The 14113-nt window shown below is 44.4% G+C and overlaps 1 protein-coding gene and 1 long non-coding RNA gene across 3 annotated transcripts in view; one reads left to right on the top strand and one right to left on the bottom strand.

The window, feature by feature from the left end:
• Positions 1–14113, bottom strand: part of LOC118241684 (uncharacterized) — a 28786-nt gene that overhangs the window by 9310 nt on the left and 5363 nt on the right. The gene's annotated exons all lie outside the window — the stretch shown is intronic.
• fem1a (fem-1 homolog a) lies at positions 8782–12407 on the top strand. Its single transcript, XM_027027595.3, has one exon. The coding sequence runs from the start codon at positions 8940–8942 to the stop codon at positions 10791–10793; it is 1854 nt and encodes a 617-aa protein (XP_026883396.2). The 5' UTR covers positions 8782–8939; the 3' UTR covers positions 10794–12407.

The following is a 14113-nucleotide window of genomic DNA, read 5'->3' on the forward strand; positions in this document are numbered from 1 at the left end:
TAGATACACACAGATAAGATCATTTTTGCCAGAGAACTCTAACCAACTCTCACCCCTACCCGCTTCATGGCACAACACTGACCAGTTGTTGAGATATGCACACACACCCTAAGTGTTTATGTTCAGTAGTCCTAACACAATACATAGTTCAGATATAAGTTCCAATATAGATAATTAGACCAGTGTGTGTTCTTTCTCATTTTGCTTAGCAGTTAGCAAAAAAACACTCCCTTAATGTTTTTTTTTTTTTCGTTTTGTGTGTGTGTTTTTTTTTGTGTGCAGTTGTTCCCCCATAGCACCACCAGGGGGCATTACCAACTCTTTCCTGTTACTTTTATTACGGTCCTCCATTTCCGTATCAAGAACTCTTGTGGCAACTGTGCCTTCGGATTCCCTGATCTAAGTTCAGAAGCATTTAGTAAGCAGCAAATGTTTTGCTAAAGAACATGAGCTTCTTTGTGATTTAGAGATTCATAATTTCCTGCATCTGTCCTGGAAATGAATGCAGCTCAATTGATATTGAGAAGAATACAAATCAAGTATTCCTCTCTCACAATCTTCTGTTCATTATTTTGCATTCATGAAGGCCATTTCTTCCTCCACAATCCTGATTAGAGAGAGGGAGAAGGAGAGAGATGTTTCACAGCAATCAGATAGACTTTCCCTTTTTTGGCTGCCAAAAAGACCCCATGCTGGATACTGTACAAGGTGTGGGGCAAAGCTGTGGTGCTTTACTGTTAAATCAACACCTTGCAGCGCTAATATCATATTGTTCCTAGGCGGTGGTGCTGAGCCACCATTTTAGCATTGGTAGGAGAGTCCTGTTTTTTCGGCAGGGAAAGAATACAAATTTCGGCTGGTTTTCTTGAATGTATTCAGCCTCTTAGTATTTAAATATTTATCTTTTAACTTTTTGGACAATTCTTACAGAATGTTTTACATGAAAAAAGCCCTCTTTATACACACAAGGACTAACAAGCTATTGTTCTTGAGAGCTCCTAATAAATGTAACAACCGCTTATCACTTTCGGCGCACTTCTAAGTTAATAGAGCTATTAACCTAAAATATTATTTATATTTTGAGGAAAAGGGAGGTGGGGGGTTGATTAGAGTGATTAGATATTTACTGGTGGACATCAAGGTGAAAATAAGCATTTGGGAAGACATCATGGAATCCTCAAAAATATGCTTTTGTTATTTTAGCTCCATAATATGAAGCTGTTTCCTTTGTACAATAAAGGCCATCTCTTTCAACTATCTTAAAATGTGAAGTTTCTAGGGATATTAAATAATCAGCTAATTAACTTACTTTGTAAATACAGCAGTACTTCGGCAGCTTGGGCAAGCCTTTATTCTGGCATCATCACAGTGGCTAATGGAGATATGCACCTGACAATTTCAGCCTTTACTATGGCCTCGTTGTCCCTGAGGTCATTTTGTGTCATATTATATGTACTATGTGCATCTAAGAACACCCGTGACGGTGTACCGCAAGGACACCACACAAAATGATCTCTGTTAAGGAAAGCTATTTAGGATTACAGCCATGCTGCATGGGAGCAGACAATGGCAGGAGTCTTGTTCCTGGTGTGAGGCCTTCGGGCATTGCCTTGATTCCACGGATCCATTCCGAATCAAAAAACCCATTGTGATGTAAAGTCTCCGGAGTTTGCCCCAGATCCCTCTCAACATCATTGCCAAATGAAGCACCATGTTGTTCAGATGTGGGAAATAGAAAGATGGACAGGATGTCTTCGATATACATAATCCCTTTCCCTCTGTTCGCAGTCTGTGGAAGCAGACCACTCGGGTTCTCATGATGTGTCCTAATATGCCCATAATGGCAGCCCCAGGAGCCTGGCGGGCACAATGAGCCCCTGCAACACCCCCTAACCCAACCAACACCCCTGCAATTGTCCTGCTCCCCTGGTGACATCTGTAAAGGAGCAGGAGCAGGAAAGGGTCAGACTTCATTTGCAAACTGAGCAGCATCACCACTGAGAGCACCTGTGGAGTTGTGAGGTTCTTTCCATCCTTCCTGAGACAGAGGCTCTGTGTTTATATCTCATCCAGGCTAAGGGGTAATCGCAGCCTGTGTTGATGTGGGGATGGGGCATAAGAATAAGGCAACAGCTCCACCGGACGCACGTTTATGGGGCATGCTTTGGCCACCTACTGTGAATGGTGACGTCCGGTCAGACTGACCAGTGATTTGTCCAGCAAATAGAAAAAGGATTCTGTTTATTTTGCATAAACAAAATGTATTCCTTCAGCAATAACCTCTATGTGCGTCTCATGAATCTAAAGATAAGAATACACCCAGTAGCCATTTAATTATAAATAATATTATTAGAAGAACCTTTAGGGGAATCATTACTATTAGAGGTAATTGTTGCCTGGACATATTTAGGTGTTGGGCCATGCCATTATCAGTATTCAGGCTGGCAATGTAGTGGCATGGCTGTAGGTGTTGAATGGGTACATGTTTATCAGGCACAGGACTGCCACTCAAATAGCACCCAGTTATGATCCAGTCCTGTTAGACCAGTTGGTTGGTGGTCCTTACTTAAAGGTTGCACATATAAGATACACCTATTTTAGAGTGTAGGTATGAGTCAGGTGTTTCTAACACAGTGACTGAGGGTACAACTGAGTGTACAACTCGATATACAGTCAGGCCTAAATGTCTGTCATCCTTGAACAAAACATTTGTAGAGTGATTCAAATGATATCATTATATTTAAATATCTAATTTTGTAATGTAAATAAATATATATGATTGTAAAGTCTTGTATTTAATAATAATTGCCAAATTAATCAATTTATCTTATCGATTTATGTCAATGATATCATCACTTATCTTATGTGTGTTAAGATGGTAATGTTGGATAATGCCAAAATCCTCTCAATGATCCTAGAAGAATGGAGGAATCTTAGTTTTCAGTTTGGGGACCTAATGATCTTGATTTGCAAATAAAACCTGTGGGATCATCTTTCCCATTCTCATCCTCCTCCTCATCATCAATCAGGAGAACATTCAGTTTCCTGGAAAGATCCCAACTTGTCCAAATGTTTGAAAATGTTTGTACTAACTATGTTTGACTGTATTTTTGTATCAATGATCTGATGTCACCAATAATCTGTCTCTTGATGTGAGATTATTCCTTTTTTGGATTTATTCAATATTATAGCATTAATATAATGCTTTAGTGGTGAGGATAATTGTAATATGTCAGAGGATATAATCTATAAATCCTTTTCTGAGATTTCTTATACATCTTTTTTTTGACATTTTCCTCAGGGGTAAAATTATTTTTTGGTACTTTATAAGAAAAAATGGTCTCTGTTCAGCAATCATTTAATAAAATACCCCTGAGGTGCCATTAAAATTCACATATATCATTAGGTAGATGAGACCACCCCCCGAACCTTGTAAAGAACCCTCTACAAGCACAAATGTGAGCATCATCCTTAATGGTCAATGGTTTGTATTTAGATCAGTGGGGATGTGGTTTCTTTTAAATGAGAGCTATTTCATACACAGCCAGATACCCTGAAACATCTTGAACAATAAAAGGTAGTAAAATGAATAATTCATGAGCCTGCCATTGTATTCCGTGGCACAATCACACCTCTCTTCACCTGTGAGATGATGAATTATGGTGTTGTAAGTCTATTACGAGCAATAAGTATCGGCTATGCAAATAGGGCCAGTTCAGTTTTCAGTATCTATGTAGGACTTCTGCGAGGGAAAAGCTGTAGGAACACGTGAGCCCGCATTTATTTTTCTGAAGTTGGGATACTTGTTGCCTAGATCTTCTCAACCTCTGCTAGTCGTTGTATCACTGTATCTTTACTGCATTTTGTAGATTATCATTACTTAAAGGCCATGACTCAGGAGATGCATGCGGCCAGTGGCCGCTTTTTCACGTTTATGTACAATACATCCATTTACAGTATAACCATAACATATTTTATGTTCTGTTTCATTACTGTGTTTGTGATATTTGTTCGTTTAGTCACGCCATTACGACTATGTATTCAGTTTGAAAAAGTAAAACGATATTCTGGCTCGCGCGAACGCGCGTGTTCTGTGAAGCAAAAGCAACCTTTCGTTTTCCGACGCGCAAGACCCAATATATATAAAAAAAATAAATAAATCCATTTTGATCGGGGTCAAAGTGCAATTAGCGAATTGGTTAATTACCGTGAGCAAGGCGCATTTCAGACGTCGCGTTAAGGACGTTATACACATCTAACGAGCGTATACGTTCAAGAAGCAGAAGCTACGTTGCTTAAGGTTTGTCTCACTGTCAAACTGGACGGAGCCAACTCTGGGCTCGCCCGAGAGCCTTGGTGATTAACAGCCACGAGTAAAATGTGAGCGGAATTCAATTGGCTGGACCTTGGAGTCGTCACTGGTAATAATCCATCCCTCTGTCTTGTTTGGACAGTATATAAACAGAGAATTTCATCTCTCTCCGAGCCGCCCAGTAACATGACTGTTACGGTTACGTCTGTCTGATGTGGGAGGGTATGGACGAAGATTGACGTTTGGTTCAATGGCAGCAGAAGACGACGAAACGAATGTGATGCTCCGTGTTCTGATAAAATGGCACGACAGAATCACCTGTTGATCCGGCATTTAAAAAGGGGTGAGTGAGATCGTCTGTGTAGAAGCTGAAACGGAACAGAATTTAATCGACATCCAACGCCCATTAGCTCGTCTCGACAGCTGACTGTAAGAGAAACGATTGTGTTGCCCAGTTGAGACGTTTTTGAGATTGCGTGACTTGAAATCCCATAAGAAATCGTAGAAAATGCTCAAATGTCATGTAAAGATTCCTTTTTATTGATGTTATTATGCATCTAATTAAGTTTTGAACGGTCACCGTCTGTTAGAGCTTTATCCACCAAACACTTTTGTATTGTTTGCATGGTGAGCCAGTAGGCTGTTGAAACTACTACCGCAAGCTTAGTTAAAGCGAGAAAACGAGAGTCGTGTTACTTAAGGCCTTTTTAGGAGCTAAAACTTTTGTGCAACAGGTGGTGAGTTTTCTTGGCCGGAAGAGCGAATGAATGTCACGGGCACGCTACAGTCGTGGCAGGGCGTATTTCAGCACCGACGTAGAGAACAGCTCCCTAGCACAGATTTCCGATTCGTCCCTCATATTTGCACAGGAAACGAAACAATTTTACACGGCGCACCTGTCGTTTTTAGTTTTGTATTAAGGCCATTGCAGCCTTAATCCATTTTCCTGCCCACTTGTAATAAATACAAGATTTCGGTAAAAGGTGTGTTTGAGGTTGTACTTCAAAAAATGTAAACGAAATATGCACTCATGCCTTACAGCCGCTACAAACATGAAAGAAGGACAACACAAACCATTCACAGCGCTTTGGGGTAAATCTAGTATCCTGTTATCTGTGTGTATGTTAAAGGCGCACAAAAAAACATACGGTCCGTTAAACATCTGCTATCATGACTAAATCGTACACACTGACCAGCGGGGTCTGACGTGCTATTGCAGTCAACGATATGAAAGTACCAGCGCAAATATCACGACGCCACTGTGGCTAAAATCAGGCCAAAATCTGCACAGAGCTTTGTAGCTTGTAGCGGCCGCAGGTAAGTTCTCTCCCACTGCTACTGAAGACTGTCATCATCCATGTTTAAGGCCCCTTCCCCCATCCATTTCCCCGCCCCTTCCCCTTCTGCTGCTTCGGTCCTGTTGCATAGCTACCAGTGCTGCCCATGGAACACAGCACAGATGAAGGACAATGATTAGCGTGTGCCTACGTGTGTGTGTGCGCGCATATGTGTGGGTGTGCTGGTGTGTGTGTGCGTGCATATATGTGTGTGTGTGGGTGTGCTGGTGTGTGTGTGTGTGTGTGTGTGTGCACGCATATATATGTGTGTGTGTGTGTGTGTGGGTGTGCACGCATATATGTGTGTGTGTGTGTGTGTGTGTGGGTGTGCTGGTGTGTGTGTGTGTGTGTGTGTGTGCACGCATATGTGTGTGTGTGGGTGTGCTGTGTGCTTGTGTGAGTGTGTCAATCTGGAAGAAAAGATGAATCTGATATGTTCATCTGGGGTACCCGTGCAGATTGTTCTGAATGTTGGGGGTGGGGTGGGGTGGGGGGGTGCCTGTGTCCATGGGGATATTTATTACTGCACATCCGGCGTTGTTTACAACCCTCCACTTTGTGAAAATAGAGAGAAGGTGCTGCTCCAGTGAACGAGAGTTTATTATCAGTGCTGTTTTTCTGTCCCACCTCCACTCTCACCTTCTCTTGCTTGCTCTCTTTCATTTCATTCCTGCTTTCTCCTGTTCTTCCTTTCTCCTATACAGCCTCCCTTTTCTCCCCCACTACCATTCTGTCTCTCCCTCCCTCTCTGTCTCCCCCTCTCTCTGTCTCCCTCTTCCTCTCCTTCTCTCACCTGCTTTTGAGAGGGCTGAGCAAGGAAGAGAGAACTGAATGTCAACAAGCTTCAGAGAACGAGAAAAGGGAGAAATGCACATGAGAGCGGTTCGAGTGCATCTGCGTGCGCGCGCGCACATGTGTGTGTGAGGAGAGAGAGAGAGAGAGAGAGAGAGAGAGAGAGAGAGGGAGGAAAGCAAAAAGGCAAAGAAAATGGACAAGAGCAGTGAGCGGCGAATTGGGGGTTGTGTGGCAGTGGCCCACCATACAGGGCACAGCCAGACCTGCACTTCCACACTGCTACTCAGATACGATGCCATGCAAGAAGAAACATCGGCATGAGGGACATCAGCCGCTCTTAGCTGTGTTTGCTAAATTGCACTTATCCTCAGTTTTGGCACCTTTTAAAAATGGACTGTGGAAGTCAAGAAAAAATATAAATAGGTGTAGAGGTGGGATTTCTACACACAATTAAGAGAGGTCACTGGAAAAGTCACTGACTGACATTTATCTGTGCAGTGCTTGCGACTGGTTCCAAGGCAGCTCTTTAAAAAGCACCTCCCACCAGCCTTTTTTTTTTCAGATGTGTAAAAAGGCTGAGAAATGGCCAGACTATCATTACTAAAATACTCCATAGTTTTAGCCATGTTATGCAGATCAGAAACTTTATCTATCTATCTATCTATCTATCTATCTATCTATCTATCTATCTATCTATCTATCTATCTATGATAGATAAATAGATTTTATTCTATTTTATAATTTTATTATACACCCCATTTCTCTCTCTTGTAGGTGCACAGCAAACTGTAAACCAGTCTACTGAAAGCAGAATAACCTGCAGTGCTGGGTGGAAGACTAGTGATTTTGTTGTGATACTGAACAAAAAGGCCAACAACAAAACCCAGTCTACCTCTCAGTGCCAGGTGCAGTCATCGCTGGTTGCAGTAGTGTGCGCACCTATGGATCTGCTGCAAAGAAAACAAATACATAAGCAGTCAATCAAACAAATCAATCAATAGGTCAGACAAAATTATGGAAAAAGTAAAATTGGAATTGCATGTCTTATGTTAATATGGTGTATATTTCTTATGTATGTGTGAGTATAAAATAAAATGTTGGAAAAACAGTACGGAAAAATGAATTGATGATGCATATTTCTTTAAAATATATATATTAAGAAGGAAATGTAAAAATGATGGGTCACACAAAACAACCTCTTTGGGAATGACCAGTGGTCACATAGACATAGACTCAGACAGAATAACAAAGAAAAGGGAAAACATTAGCCAAGGCCTCAAAATTATGCAGAACTGGTCCTCTGTCATCACCGAGACACATAAGCAAGATGCAAGGTTTAACCAATACACACACACACACACACACACACACACACACACACCTCCCTACATAGGCTATTATTTCCGTACAATATATTGATATTTTTGCACCATAAACATTGAATATCTGCAGAAATAATTACACATATTATATAAAGCAGGAATGGGGAACTGAAGTGCTGGAGATTTGTCGCTGTGCAGTTTTGTTCCACCGTATCCAGTTCATTAAGACTTTCACTAAAGAGAGCGGTAGAGCTCGAGGACTGGAGCTGGCCATCACTGATATACAGCGTTGTTATACAGATATCAACTCTCCTTTAGGCCTATGTAATTAGCTAACCAAGGATATTTTATGCTTAAATATAAAAAAGCATTTTTGTCACGCTCTAATGCTATTACGTTGCCTGACAGGATACAAAACCGACCCTTTTAACGTCCGATTTAAGAACAATTAAAAACCATTGTGTGTATTCAGCTCGTTCATACGATACATGAAAAAGCCACACGGCTTGAATAATATGCTTTAAATATATTGTGTATATTCTAATGTAGTCCTATGGATTTACTGCAAAGTTAAATTTAGTTGAGGTAATTTTAAGCAATAAACAGCGTATCTGAACATGTTACCCAGCAAACAAATTACAGCCTCTTCTTATATGCGCCTTACGGTAAAATGATTTTTGACAGTCGGTTCTAAAATTCCATTTACACCATGCTGTCTTTATATTTTAAAAGGATTGTGGGAATGTAGTTTAAAATTACATCTTACAGTTTTCCTTAGCGGGAAGCACGAACAGTAATAAACTCAAATTCCCTATAGTCTTAGCGTAGAGTGCGGGCTTATTAACGGCTTACAAGTTATAGTGCATTATAGGAAATGTATTTTCAATACGATCTCTGAGCGCCTTGGTTCTGTTTTTCCTCTCGTTCCATGTCACGCGTTACCGGTACAGTCTCTGAACTACAATACCCACAATTCCAAACGTAAACGGTAAACATAGTTCTGTCAAACAACCTCGACGCCATTTTAATAATAGCCTTAAAATGGCAGAAAATGCAGGGAAGAAACAGAGGTCCACCAAAGGTTTCATCTCTATATTCGAAGGGACACTTTCCCTTGTCATTTCTCTATAGTTGACTATTAAGAGGGACTTGAGCTAGTCACATGCAGGTAAAATGGATATAACAATTGCGGTGTTCAACGCGGCAAGAGATGGTAAACTGAAACTTATCCAGAAGTTGCTGAGCAACAAAACTCCGGAGGAGTTGGAGGCGCTTGCCGAGGAGAAGACACAAGGGGGAACCCCGCTCCTGATCGCGTCTCGATACGGACATTTGGAGGTAGTAGACTACTTGCTTGAGCATTGTAAGGCTAATGTAGAGCTTGGAGGTTCAGTTAATTTTGATGGCGAAACGATTGAGGGAGCCCCACCGTTATGGGCGGCTTCTGCCGCAGGGCATTTGTTCGTTGTCAAAACTCTTTTGAAACACGGCGCCTCGGTTAATAACACGACATTGACAAACTCTACTCCCCTGCGAGCCGCCTGTTTCGACGGGCACCTAGAAATTGTGCGCTACCTCGTTGAACATGATGCCGACATGGAGGTTGCTAACCGCCACGGCCATACTTGTCTGATGATCTCATGCTACAAAGGCCATAGAGAAATAGCCAAGTTTCTCTTGGAGCGAGGTGCTGACGTGAACCGGAAAAGTGTTAAAGGTAACACAGCCCTGCACGACTGCGCCGAGTCCGGGAGTTTAGACATCATGAAAATGTTGCTGAAATGCAACGCTCGTATGGAAAGAGACGGTTATGGCATGACTCCCCTGCTGGCCGCGAGCGTCACAGGACACACCAACATAGTGGAGTACCTCGTCCACCAGCCCAAAGCCACGCGAGAAGAGCGCATCAATGCGCTGGAGCTCCTGGGTTCCACCTTTGTGGACAAGAAGCGGGATCTGCTGGGCGCCATGCGCTACTGGAGGAGGGCCATGGAACTCCGACAAGCTGGGGACAGGGTTGGGTTCCTGGCCAAACCACCCCCAGGCCCCCCTGTCCCGGCGTACGACTGTGCGTGCGAGGTGAGGACAGCGGAGGAGCTGGAGGCCCTCATCACGGACCCAGACGAGATGAGGATGCAGGCGCTGCTGGCGAGGGAGCGCATCCTGGGGCCGTCGCACCCGGACACCTCCTACTATATCCGCTACAGGGGCGCCGTCTACGCCGACTCGGGCAACTTCGAGCGCTGCATCAGCCTGTGGAAGTATGCGCTGGACATGCAGCAGAGCAACCTGGACCCGCTGAGCCCCGTGACAGCCAGCAGCTTCCTGTCCTTCGCTGAGCTCTTCTCGTTTGTGCTACAGGATCGGGCCAAGGGCACGCTGGCCACTCGCGTCACCTTCCAGGACTTGATGGGCGTGCTGGCCAAGGGCGTGCGGGAGGTGGAGCGAGCCGTCGCGCTGCGAGACAACCCCCCGGAGGCGGGCCAGTTTGCCAAGGCTCTGTCCATCATCTTGCATCTGGTCTTCTTGCTGGAAAAGCTGGAGTGCAGCCCAGCACAGGAGCACCAGAAGAAACGGACCATCTACCGGCTGCTGAAGCTTAACCCGCGGGGCAGGAACAGCTTCACGCCCCTCCACATGGCCGTGGACAAGGACACGATGTCGGTGGGGCGCTATCCGGTGGGGCGCTTCCCCTCGCCCTCTGTGACGGCCCTGCTGCTAGAGTGCGGCGCCGACCCCGACTCGCGCGACTGCGACAACAACACGCCGCTGCACGTCGCGGCCGCCAACAGCTGCCCCGAGAGCATGGCGCTGCTGGTCCGCGCGGGCGCACACTTTGACGCCACCAACGCCCGGCGGAAGACGGCCTACGACCTGCTGGACGGGCAGGGCAGGGGCCGCCACGCCCTGCACCCGCTCAGCTACGTCACCCTACAATGCCTGGCTGCCCGCGCCGTCGAGCGACACCGACTGCCCTACAAGGGACTCATCGCGGAGGAGATGGAGGCCTTCATTGAGCTGCACTGATCTGAGCCTCCTTTACCCCTCTCGCCATCCCTCCCTTCTTCTCCTCCTCTCCTCCCTTCTCCCCCCTTCTCTCCCCCAGGCTGCAAGCTCTCCCTGCACTCTCCATCTGCCGCCATCAATCCTCACGCGTTGCTCAGGCTTAGCCGAAATCACGGCAATGATCCCAGACTTTCCATCTCAAATAAGGAAAGATTTGTATTTTGAGCAACTGATACTGTGTGTGTGTGTGTGTGTGTGTGTGTGTGTGTGTGTATACACTCCCTGAGACTCTTCCCTCTTTGTCTGCCTTACTGCCTCTAAGGGCTTGTTTAAAAGAAAGAAGAAAAGAATTGCACCTTGCGGGAGCTTGGGGTATTGGCGCTGGGGTACTAACTGCAGGTTCTGTGATCTCCCTCTTACTCTCCGTTTTTGTTACCCTTTCTTCATATGCGAGCAGGAAATGAACAAAATTTGCCGTTTGTGTTTGTTTCTAATGTTTGAACGATGAGTTGGTTGCTTATTTTAAGTTGTGCATAAAAAATTGCATTGTTATTATTAATGATACACTTTGCTAACAGACTGTAGGGAACCAGTGAATGAAGTTTGCCTAGGCTAATACATTCTTTGTACGCCCTTTTTGTAATGCAAATTGATGCCCTATAGTGTAAACATACCTTCTCTTATCAAATGTGATTACACAATATAGTTTTATTTTAGTTCCCTGTTTTTTGGTTATATTTTTTGAGGAATGGGCCTGAAGGTGATTCCTCTCATGCCATATAGTAGCCTTACTTTTCTATGTCAACTTGATGTGTTTGGCTTTGAAAGAACTGGTGTGTATGTGTGTGTGTGTGTATGTGTATGTGTGTGTGTGTGTGTGTGTGTGTGTGTGTCCTTGTGGGCTACAGCTGAACCAAGGAACACCAATGTGGCTCACAGTGAATGGGAGCTAGTGTTGCTGTGCTGATGATGTCATGCTGGCCACAAAGACTAGTGCCCGTTTGTTGTTAGCACCATTAGCGTGCTTCGGTTGAACTGCCCCTTGTAAAACCACGAGTGGGGGATTTGCAGGATGGTCGTCCTTGCCTTTGGAACACACGGATGGAGCTTTTCATGCTTTATTTGGCGAGAGCACACTTTTTGCCCCTCTGCTACGCGGGAGCAGAAAAGTAAATGCCACGTGTGGTTTTGCCCTCGTTTGTGAATTCATTGTAACATTTTAAGACTTGGCACTTTACCTAGTACAGGAGCAGCCATTGTTGATGGTTTTAAGATACATCTATATCTATGCAGGTTTATCATCATCAGAGGTGGATTTAGAGGCACCAATTTGACAACCCAGGTTGCAGTAGCATCAGGTAGCCTGCTACATATGCCTCTTGAACTTATTTCTGATTGTCCTCTCATTTTATTTGGTGAAATGTTCTCTTTTTAAGCATTATTTTCCTTCAGTTAGGTTTCTCTGTACATCGTATTAAAATGAAAGCACTTTGAAACAAGCTAACACTACTTAGCCTCTTAAGATGAGAACATCACTCAGTTCTCTCAGTAATGATTTGATTAATTTAAGACCATTTACTTCAGGACAAAAGTGTGTTTGGAGATGCCTGAATAAAATTCAAGTATCCCAGTGTGTATATGCCTTTGTTTGCTTGCATGCGTGTGTGCGTGGGTGGGTGGGTGGGTGGGTGGGTGGTTCTGGGAGACGGAGAGATTTTGCTGTGCATAGCGAAAAAACGGTAACTTGCATGCTGTCATGCTGGTGTGCTGTTAAGGGCTGGGAACAATCTGGGAACTTTCAGGCTTTACTCATACATCCAGCATTTCTGTGCTACACTTTCAGGTTGTAAATGATGGCTCCTCGTACAACACTGGCCTTTCGTGACTGAAGGCAGGTGGTTGTGCATGTATTTCTGCTTTAGGACGGTGCTACAGGATGTTGTGCAGTTCTTTCACATTCTATCAGTGTTTGTCACCAACTCATATTTGAATTTTAGCCTACAGACATCATCCCTTGTTTCCCGGATCCAAATTTCACACTAATAACCTCAAGCCTTGAATCGCTACAGGAAAACGGGTGCATATCTGGCTTTGACTTTCGTTTCCTTGTTCACAGGTTTGGTGTACTTGGGCAAAGTACAAACCGCCCTCAACGTGCTGCCTGCCTATGTCAACATGTCAACAGGTGCATATGTGGCTTTGACTTTAGTTTCCTTGTTCACAGGTTTGGTGTACTTGGGCGAGGTACAAACTGCCCTTCTAGCGTGCATGCACTACCCTGCAGAACCGAGCCAAATAATGCACTCGTTACGGAGGTGACACCTGGGCCAGTTCGGGCGCTTGAAATGCACTGTTGGTCTTGAGCGCAAACGGAATGCCGTGTTTATTTTTAGTTGCTCGGCTGATGCCTTGGCTGGGAGCTCACTCTCCACTCAGACAGCTCACCTCCGGAGGCCGCCCATTCACGCAACTCTTTGTTCACGCCAGAGTGGCATTAATTGATGTAAAAAATAGACTTGATGGAGCTGTTTTATTAAGTCGACAGCTTGTTATTTTTGCTCAAGTTTTGCACAGTGTAGCCCTGGTGTTATGGTGCGTGTTCTAGACGCACTATAGAAGCACTAGATATTTGTGCAGTGGCGGGCTGTAGAAGTTGTTAACCTCCAGTGCACTGGACAGTCCAGGGCCAGGACTGCGAAATACTAGCGTGAGAGTCAGGGCCCTCTTTACAGTTTTCTACTGTATGGAGCTTTTGGCATGGCTTTGGTTTATAGGCAGGTGTTTACATTAGAGAGAGAACGGGTGCAGGCCGCAGGGCTAAGCTGGGCAGGGTGTCCTTTCTTTCCCCCTGGGGTCCTTATTATAGGCTAGTTTACAAAGATAGAAGTGGCTGTCACAGACTTGAGTTCATCCAAGGCCTTTGGCTAAGACCGTGGCGTGAGGGCAGCTTACAGCACTTTTAAAGCGTTAAAGCAGAGGGTTTTCAGGGCCAACTGCTGCTGTCTCATCTGGACAGTGTTGGGAGTGGGCTTGTCCACTATGTCCCCATACAGATAGTGATTTTAATTTATTTCATTCAATAAAATAAGTTGTTTATTGAACAGGGGTGATCTCCGACAGCCTAACTGTGCCAATGGCCGCCTTTACACTATTTGATTTTCTCTATACTATACTATGTTTTTGTTGTACACAGTCCATGTGCACACTAGTTCTTGTGTGGGGGTGTGTGTGAGAGAACTCACAACAACAACAACACTCTGTGTCTGCTGTCTTCACTTTATGTCTCAGGTCATCTGTGTGCTGTACTTGATGTCACAACGAAGCAGACAGAAAGAAATATC

Source organism: Electrophorus electricus, chromosome 11 (genome assembly GCF_041902795.1).
Source record: "Electrophorus electricus isolate QZ-2024a chromosome 11, ASM4190279v1, whole genome shotgun sequence".
Classification (NCBI taxonomy): Eukaryota; Metazoa; Chordata; class Actinopteri; order Gymnotiformes; family Gymnotidae; genus Electrophorus; species Electrophorus electricus.

Bases quoted from the DNA above. Each gene is read 5' to 3' on its own strand.
- fem1a (XM_027027595.3), top strand. From the start codon at position 8,940: ATGGATATAACAATTGCGGTGTTCAACGCGGCAAGAGATGGTAAACTG.